General features: G+C 46.1%; 1 protein-coding gene across 1 annotated transcript in view; it reads right to left on the minus strand.

The window, feature by feature from the left end:
* The window catches only part of LOC311318019 (receptor-type tyrosine-protein phosphatase mu-like), a gene marked incomplete at its 3' end in the record, with an annotated part of 215,199 nt that overhangs the window by 138,706 nt on the left and 66,493 nt on the right, over nucleotides 1–10,000 (minus strand). Inside the window, 1 exon segment of the mRNA XM_084449200.1 lies at nucleotides 8,009–8,286. Coding sequence (XP_084305326.1) covers nucleotides 8,009–8,286 — 278 coding nt within the window.

Consider the following 10,000-nt stretch of genomic DNA (forward strand, 5'->3'; position numbering starts at 1 on the left):
GAAACCATGACTCCTCTATCATGACTCACGCCTCACTCCCTCCATCCCTGCTGACCTCACTCCTTCCTCCCTCCCTGTGTTCCTCTCTCCCTACCTCCCTCCCTCTCTCTCCCTCTCTCTGCCTCCCTCCCTTGGTCATGGTCAGCAGAAAGCGGGTCAGACAGCCTGGACGACCACAACATGTGACCTCAGGCGCGGAGGAAGTCACTGGGTTCTAGTCCCCAGAACACCCACAACGCAGCCAGAGATAAGACCGCTATGCTGCCCAGACACTCGGATAACAGCTCAGAACACAGATACCATGAGAGAGGGAGAGGGAGGGAGAGACACAGAGAGACCTTGAACTCCAGTCAGGGTCATCTCTCCGAATTGGGTGTTTCTCTATTCCTGCCTGGCTGAGTTACACCAGATAAACAGATTACCTAGCCAGAGCTTTAATCAACTTACAGTTAGAGGCCTGGAGCACGGCTTCACTTCCTGAGAGGAATGCTAGTCTCGTTCTGGCAGACTCTGTTCTCCGTTCCAGAACATACAGTAGTGGAATCTACAACCCACTATGAAAATGCCATTCCAAGAATGCAGTGTTCTCCATTTTAAAGCTTAATATAAAGGATCTCCCTAGAAGTAATCTTAAGTTTCTTTAAGAATGTACTGTAAAACTTCCAAGAATGTAGTGCGACAGTTCTCCAATACAGAACATAGTGTAAAGGTCCTCCAATATAAAACTTATATACAAGTTCTAGATTTTGGAACATGCTGTAAGGTACTTTAATATACAGGTATATACAGTAGCAGCACTTTTAACTTCTACAGCTTTTAGAACAGTGTAAAGGGCTCATTCTAAACATAAACCCACTTGTCAAGATTTTCCATTATAGGACATATAAACGTCTTCATTCTAGTGAATAGGAAAGGATTTCCTAGAACACAGTGGAAATGTCCTCAATTCTAGAAAGTAGTGTAAATGTTCTCCATGCTAAAACACGGAGTGAAGGTTCTTCATGATAGAACGCTGTGAAAAGGTTTTACATTCTACATGGGTCTGAATGTGTCTCCTGCTGACCTGCTCCTCCAGGAACAGTTAGCATCAGGAGGAGGCGTTACGCTCCTACGTATCCATCTCAGCCTCCTCGTTGATTTCTTTTCTTCCCTGTGCTCCTCTCTCTCTCTCTTTCTCTCTCTCTCTCTCTCTCTCTCTTCAGAGTGAACCGCTCCAGCCCTAATTACCCCTTCATGAGAGGCTCATCTGAGGAAATAAAATGGCTGTGTGTGTGTGCGTGTATGTGTGTAAAATGTCACAATGAGCAGCTAGCTGATTAGACGCAAGACATTAGTGTTTATCATCAGGCTCTAGGAACCCCCCACCCCCCAGTGGACCCCCCCCCACACACACACACTATTGTTTAGTTTTATCTTCTTCATTAGCACCATCGTTAATGAGCTCAATTAGCTATAATGCTAACACCAGACAGATTTGCTTCATCCTCCCTCCTCCTTCTCTTTCTTTCTCTCTGCCTCTCTCTCTTTCTCTCTGCCTCTCTCTCTCTCTTTCTCTCTGCCTCTCTCTCACACTCACACAATTACTGGTGGGCATTGTTCTATATTTACAGCTATAGATCCTCTTATTGTCCACACTAGCAGCTTTTCCCCCCTGTGTGTGTGTGTGTGTGTGTGCATGTGCGTGTGTGTGTGTGTGTGTGTGTGTGTGTGTGTGCATGTGTGTGTGTGTGTGTGTGCATGTGTGTGTGTGTGTTACAGTAGCTAGCTGTATGGGGGTGTATATCAAGATAGACAGGTGCAGCATGTGGTAACTGATATTGTTCAGCCTGCATCTGGCTAGGAGGCTGCATAAGAACAATAAGCAGGCTGCTCATGAATGGATAATCACCATTATCCAATCTGACCCCTACTCTACCCCTCTCCATCTCCCTCTCTCACTCTAACCCCCCCCCCCCCCTCTCTCTCTCTCTCTCCCACCCCCCTCAGGACCAGATACCAGATTTGGAGGTGGATCAGGTCTGAACCAGAGGGCTGCAACTCGCCTCGCCACAATCAATTAAAAGTTTTGCGAAGGCGACCTAACTCCCTCAGTAGTGAGGCCTCCAGTATTAGGGTCTCCGCCTCCGCAGACGGACAGAGTGACAGAACATATGCTGTAATTAGAAAATAAAATACAAAGTAATTTCTGATTGCCAGGTGCTTTCATTTTGACAAACACTTTAGATACACTGCAATTACAGCAAGCCATAATTACCAAGTGCGTTGCTAATTGGCTATCGTTCTGGAGATTACAGCTCTATATTGTTCCTCCCTAGCAGACCAATAAGAAGCCAGTGCTACATCCCTCTCCGTAGAATAGCTTTTAGAGATGGAGGGATGGAGGAGAGAGGGAAGGGAGAAGGTGGAGAGAGGGGGATAGAGAGATAAAGAAAGAAAGAGAGAAAGACGGAGGTGTGTGCCAGTGTGAGGCACAACAGATGGTGGATATTTCTCCTGGGAGCTGAAGATGTATTTATCATTCTCTACCACAGGTCTCTATGGGGCGTGTGTGTGTGTGTGTGTGTGTGTGTGTGTGTGTGTGTGTGTGTGTGTGTGTGTGTGTGTATGTGTGTGGTGGGGGAGGTGGGTGTGTGCATGTGTATCCGGTGTGTGTGTGTGTGTGTGTGTGTGTGTGCCAGCGCTGCTGTATGTGTGTGTGTGTGTGTGTGTGTGTGTGTGTGTCAGGAGCGTGTCTAACCAATGAGATGGTGTGTTAGCTGAGTCTGCCAGCAAGAGGGGGGTCAGTGTTTGAGTGACCTGCCTCCATTCTCATGGCTGATGACATATTGACTGGTGAGTAGCAAACACAGGCTTTCTCCCAACACACACATACACACACACACAAACACACACACAATCTGACACACACACACGCGCGGCTCTGCGCTGACCTGAGGTGGAGTAAACCAAACATTAGGTATGGAGCAGTAATTGGCTCTCTGCAGTCTGTGGCTCCCGGCAGAGCTCCTATTGACAGCAGGCAGACAGGGAGGGAGACGGCAAACACAGGTTGTGACCCCTGCCGACTCCTGCCGACCTGGAAGATGTTTACAGCCAGGCAGAGCTGCTCAGGACTGGAACCAGATCATTAACATGAGAGCGGGAGTAGCATCGCTCTGACTGTCACATGTTTAGCTGGATTAGACTAGTTATTGGACTGACTGGTAATCTGACTGGCTGGTTATTACATTTGCATTATATTACAGTCATTTAGTTGACGCTTTTATTCAAAGCGACTTAGAATAACATTACATTAAACGTACTGTATAGAAAAAGTCAATGTACTACTATTCTCCAGAAATCGCAAGTGCATCTCCTTTCTAAAACAAGTGACTAAGAGCATAATCTAGTGCTGAAGGCAAAGTGCAAGAATATCAAACTAAAAATACAATACGTAGGTGCTTAAGAGGGAGGATTGTGGTAGTACTTCTTGAAGAGGTGAGTTTTGAGCCTGCAGCGAAAGATTGGCAGCGAATCTGTTGTCCTGACGTCAGTTATCTGACAGACTGGTTATTTAATCTGACTGGTTATCTAACTTTATCTGTCTGACTGGTTAACTAACTGGTTACCCGACTGACTGGATATCTGATTTACTGGATTGCTACCCCCCTTGCATTTCCCTTTTCAAAGGAGGAGTAATAAGAGTTTTTAAATCCCCTTTTCTGCAGCTTCTCGTGTTCAACACTTGTAAGGTGTGTTTCTTGCCAGAAAATTATGTCTTGTCATTCTCTCTTCATTTTAGCAATTACTTTGCTCCTTTTTATGGGATCTTTCAACCCATTTACGTTTAGAGTGATCATTTTGTATTCTTGATGAGGCATTTCAATCAGTGAAAAATATAAAATGCTTATCTGAATATGTAAACACACCTAGATGATGACCTGAACAAAAGAACTTCTGTCTGTGAGCAAAAACAAACCTTAACATATAAACAACACACACATTAAACTTATTTGACTTCCATCTCTGAAGTGTAAATTGAACTTCAAAGTTAAGAGGGGAAGCCCTTGAACCCAAAGGGGCCCCCGTTAGTGCAAACCCAAATATCAGAGCCTTGCACATGGGAAAAGCAAGCATCAGTTCCCAGATATGTGGTCAGCTTTAATGTCTTTAGACCGATAATAGGAAAGTTTGTCTGCTTATTTGTAATGGCTTATTCAATTCAATTCAATCTTTATTTCAGACTCACCAGCGGGCCCATATCAACATAAAATACAATAGACAATCCACAAAACATACAATACACAATATACAATATAAAGTATAAAAATATAGAACCATGTCAGACTCGCCAGTGTTTTCTGAGCCTGGACATAAACTGAGAACAGCTTCTTCTAGGGTTGGTTAAAGCCTCTATGATGCTGTTCTCTGACCCATCCAACCCACACATAAAATTATACATCGAATGTCGTAAAAGTGCTTCAAATGTAGGGACACCAGAGGACACAAACAGTTGGCTGGCACTATGCCATCTAGGGACCTGAAGCAGCAGCCTCATAGCATCATTGTAGGCCACTTTGAGCCTCTCTGCATACTACTCTTCTTGTAACAAAACCAGAGATAAGCTGTATACAGAGGTGTGCAGAAACCTCTAAATAGCGAGCATTTTACTTGTACAGAGCACATGCTGAACTTACGTAGCAATATATTGGCCTGTGCATATAATTTACAACATTGTCTGTAGATATCTCTATCGTCATTCAAGTCCGCAGTAAAGAAATGGCCAAGGTATTTTAGTTCCTGGCATGTCATGAGAGGAATATCACTTAAGTGAAAAACAGGAAAGACTAATTTCTTATCTTCTCTACTTCTAACTATCATGATATTACTCTTCTTAGCATTGTATTTTATGTCAAATACCTAGCCGTACTGTGAGCACACCTTCAGTAATTGCTGCAACCCAGCACTGTATAGACTAAAAATGACTAGGTCATCTGCATACATAAGATGATTAATGACAGATTCACCAACATGACAGCCCGTCTTGCACATATTCAGGTGCTTAGATAGATCATCCATATATACATTAAAAAGGATAGGAGACAAGATCCCACCTTGGCGAACACCATTGCTAACATTAAATGGGGCTGATATAACATTACCCCATTTAACCTGCATTTTATGATGGGCATACTAGAACACCAATATTCTGACAATGTATTTAGGAACACCTCTAACGAGCAGTTTTTGAAATAATTTTTCATGATTGATCCTGTCAAAGGCCTTGGATGCATCAATAAAACACATAAAAACAGTGGAGTTTTGGCTTCTATATTTAGCTATTATCTCCTTCAGAGCGTATATGCACATATCCCATATTATGAGATGACTCAAGCTAACATTGACCTATAGACTAAATTCACCTTGAAAATCCCTTCAATCTAAGAAACCGTCCCTTCTATGCATTGTTGTCACCGCGTCGAAATCCCCGTAGCCTTTCTTGAATGCCTTTCAGACGTGCCGCTCTGTGTCGGCGTGATGTTCCCCCTGTCACTTCCCATGGGGATTCTCTCCATCTTCCCGGTGGTGCGGGGGGCTCGCCACGGCTGGCCGGTCCTGGGTCGAGGGGGAGTAGGCCTATTCCTCTCTTCTTCAGGTCGTCTCTTGCCTCCTGTGCGCTGTTGTAGGTGACTGCTCCGGTCTTGTAAAACACTTTGAGTTTCGCAGGGTAAAGTGTCTGAAACCGAAGTTCTTTTTCCTTGGGCGTCTTTCTGAGAGCAAAGTATGCCTTCCTATTCATGACTATTTCCATCGGATAGTCCTGCTCGAAGAAACTGTTTATCTGTTTTCGTAATGGACCTCTTTCTTTCCCCAGGCGGCGCGCAACTCTTTCAACTCTTTCTCTTTCGTTCTATACTCCAGGAAGTAGACTACAGATCTCGGGTTTGGCGGCTGTTGGTGGTTTAGGTCCAAGGGAACGGTGACAGCATTGAACACTGAGGGTTGTGTCGGAGGGAGCTCAGTTTTAATTAACTTCTCCACGAATTCCTGTATGTTGTCTCCCTCTGCCCCTTCGGGAATGCCATGGATGCGCATGTTGTTCCTGCGCGAATGGGCCTCCAGGTCCGTCAGTTGTGTTTGAATGCTCTCTTCAAGTTCCAGGGTGTAGGAGAGTATTTCTTTAGTTTCAGTACTCCACTATTCAACTGCAGCCACCCGCGGCTCCATCTCCTCGACTCTGTCTGTTACGTACTTTAGATCTGTAACAATAGCGGTTAGCTTCTGGTTTACGTCCTTTCTAAAGTCCACCAGTTCTTTCTTTAGCAAGCCCATAGCTTCATCAAAGTCTTTCTTCTGTTCGGAATGGGCTGCCTGTATCTCGGCAATGATGTTAGCTTGTATGGCTTCAACGGCGTCAGTCTTAGCCAAATAGCTAGCAGTGTCAGCTTCAGTTTTGTGGCTAACTGCATAGCCAACTTCTACGTTTTTACTCTATTTTTATTTTATTTTTATCGCCAATTTTCGCGTTAGCTGTAAATATAGAACAACGTTTTCGGTTTTCCTTTCTGTCCCCCTGACATACACTTATAACAGCTTTCCTGCTTATTTAACTAGTTATTGTTTAAGGGGGAGTAAAACCACCTGGGAGCTCTAGATTTATGCTGCCGCTCGCGTATACTGGAAGTCCCATTCTCATGGTTTGAGAGTCGAAAGGCACTCTAGGTGCCTTTTGGCAAACTCCAAGCGGGCTGTCATGTGCCTTTTACTAAGGATTGGCTTACGTCGGCCACTCTACCATAAAGGCCGGATTGGTGGAGTGCTGCCTGGATGGTTGATCTTCTGAAAGGTTCTCCCATCTCCCAAGGATAGGCTGGAGCTCTGTCAGAGTGACCTTTGGTTCCTGATCACCTCCCTGGCCAAGGTCTTCCCCGATTGCTCAGTTTGGCTGGTTGGCCATGTCAAACAATTGAATAAATAAAATAAATAAATGGCAAATGGACTGCACTTATATAGCGCTTTTATCCAAAGCGCTTTACAATGGCCTCACATTCACCCATTCACACACCAATGGCGGCAGCTGCCATGCAAGGTGCTAGCCTGCTCATTGGGAGCAATTTGGTGTTCAGTGTCTTGCCCAAGGACACTTCGACATATGGACAGGAGGAGGCGGGATTCGACCTGCCGACCCTACGATACAATCATTGGACGACCCCCTCTACCACTGAGCCCCATTACGTTACAGAATAAGTCTGTAACGTAATAAAACGTGGAGAAGGTGAAAGGGGAATGCAGACTTTCCGGCTTGACTGTAGACCTCTAACCCTGACCTTACATTCAGTCAACAATCCCACTTTCTTATTTTCTCATTTTCTTTTCATTCCTCCTCCCTCAATACAGTATGTGATCTCTATCCACAGGAGCAAAATACCTTTTTTTTACGTGTAAAAAGCTCTCCTGCAACAGCCGGCCCTCTGCATGATGGGAAACATATTTTCCAGGTCCACACTAATGGCAGCTCAGACAAAGACTTGATTGGCTGCCTGGAAGGGGGCTTCAGTCTTAGCGTAAGATTTCTAGAAGGGTCTGAGTGGACACAGACCCAGAGAATGGTACAGTAAATGGACTGCACTTAGACACAGTATAGCGCTTTTATAGCGCTTTTATCCAAAGCGCTTTACATTGGCCTCTCACTCACCCACACATTCACACACCAATGGTGGCACCGGCGCTACAAGGTGCTATTCATTGGGAGCAATTTGTGGCTTGTCAGAACTTTGTGGCAGAGAACCAGGGACGCTTGTCAAGAGCAGAGCCCAGAGCAAGAGTTCCAGCTGGTTCTGCTGACAGGCCCGCAGAGACCTTCACAGAGAAAAAGCTCTTATTCAGAGAAAAACACTATCGGCTCTGAAATAAAGGAATACAACTAGAGAATGTTGACAATGAGGTCGGCTCTTTTCAGACAGAGGTCCATCTGAGCCAGCCCCTATCTCTAACCCCTGACCCCACCCCCCCGACCCTCAGCCCTTACCTGGTAGTAGTAGGGCCAAAAGGTGCTGATGGCCAGTTCCACCTGCCTCCAGGTGTGGTAGGCGGGGCCAGAGGAGTTCCAGACGGGCACGCCCAGCGGCGAGTTGTTCTCCTTCACGTAGAGGTTGAGCCGGGCAGCACCGGCGCCGTCCCGCGGCCCGCCCACGTAGTAGTGGAAGATGACGCAGTGGGTGTCGTTCTCCTTCAGCGGCGGCATCAGGAGCTGGGCCTTCTGGCCCGGGAACCGCCCGCTGGTGTTCACCATCATAAACGCTGAGCCTGGAGGAGGAGGAGGAGGAGGAGAGGAGGAGGATGAGAAGAGGGGCCGGAGGAGGAGCAGGTGAAGGGGAGGAGGGAGAGGAAGAGGAGGAGGAGAGACAGAGATATTGTCAAGAGTTAGATTATACATTACATTACAGTCATGTAGCTGACGCTTTTATCCAAAGCGACTTACAATAATTTGATTTAACATAGGAAAAGCCGATGTACTACTTGCCAGAACTCACAAGTGCATCTCCTTTCTAAAACAAGTGACTACGAGCATAATTTAATGCTGAAGGCAAAGTGCAAGAATAGCAATCTAAAAATACAATAGGTGCTTAAGAGGGAGGATCGTGGTCGTACTTCTTGAAGACACAGCTCCACACAGCTACTGTATAGTCTATAGGCATGACCTGGTCACCGAGCCAGATAGGAGAGAGGTGGCAGGAGACAGACAAGAGGACAGGAAGAAGAGGGGGGATTACCTCCCAGCTCTCCTCTTCTTCTCTCACCTCACCTCACACAGCAAATCCAATATTGACCAAGTCAGACTGAGTCAGACTGTTTTAATGGGTAAAGTGGATGTGGTGTGTTTGTTAAAGTGTCAGAGTCGTGCCTGCCTGTGGGGCTGTCTGGGGCTGGCAGAAAAGTTCCTTAGATACACACACGGCCTGTCCATAGTCAGGACTGTCTCCCTGTGTCCACCCTGTGCGGCTCGAACCCCAGTCCCAGTCCGGGGCTCTACCATTAGAGCAAGAGGACATCCTCGTACTGTACACGTACTGTAATCTCTCTCCCCCTCTCTCTCTTTCTTTCCCTTTCTCTTTCTCCATCCTTTCCTTCCTCTCCAGGGTGGTGTCATGGCAACAGGAAGTACAGAGAGAGGCCTCCAAAACTCCCAAGGCCTCCTCCTCCTCTTCCTCTCCTCCTCCTCTCTCCTCCTCCTCCTCCTCTTCCTCTCCTCAATACCTTCGGTAGAGGACAAACTCCACCACTTGGTACATTCTCAGAGGACAGAGAAGATCCTTGAGATCTTCTGGCTGTGTGTGTGTGTGTGTGTGTGTGTGTGTGTGTGTGTGTGTGTGTGTGTGTGTGTGTGTGTGTGTGTGTGTGTGTGCGCGCACGCGTGTGTGTGTGTTTGTATGCGCTATACTCTTCTCTACATCCCCATCATAAAGGCCATCCTGATAGCTGAGCTCTTATTGGCTTTCCACTAGTTCCAAGGACAGGTCCGTCACGTCAAAGTGTGTACCATAAACACAGTATGTTCTAATATGCTCTATACACAGTGTGTTATAGCATGGTATATAAACACAGTAGGCTGTTGTACTGTATGTTCTATAAACCCAGTGTGGTCTAGAATGTTCTATACACAGTATGTTTTGGTTTTTTTAGATATATTTTTTAGGGCTTTTCAGCTTTAATGGGACAGGACAGTTGAGGGACAGGAAACAAGAGACAGGAAACGTGGGAGAGAGAGAGAGGGGAGGACATGCGGCACAGGACACGAGCCGGGAATCGAACCCGGGTCCGCCGTGCCTTACCCGGCGCGCCTATGGGGTGTGCCTTAACCGGTGAGCTACCAGGGCGCCCCATGTTGTAGCTACCGGGGTGCCCCATGTTGTAGTATATTCTATAAACACTGTAGTATCTTCTAGTATGTTCCATGAGCAGTTTATTTTAGTATGTTAGAAACACAGTATGTTCTAGTATGTTCTAGTATGTTGTATAA

Source organism: Borostomias antarcticus, assembly GCF_949987555.1.
Source record: "Borostomias antarcticus genome assembly, chromosome: 2".
NCBI classification, from domain to species: domain Eukaryota; kingdom Metazoa; phylum Chordata; class Actinopteri; order Stomiiformes; family Stomiidae; genus Borostomias; species Borostomias antarcticus.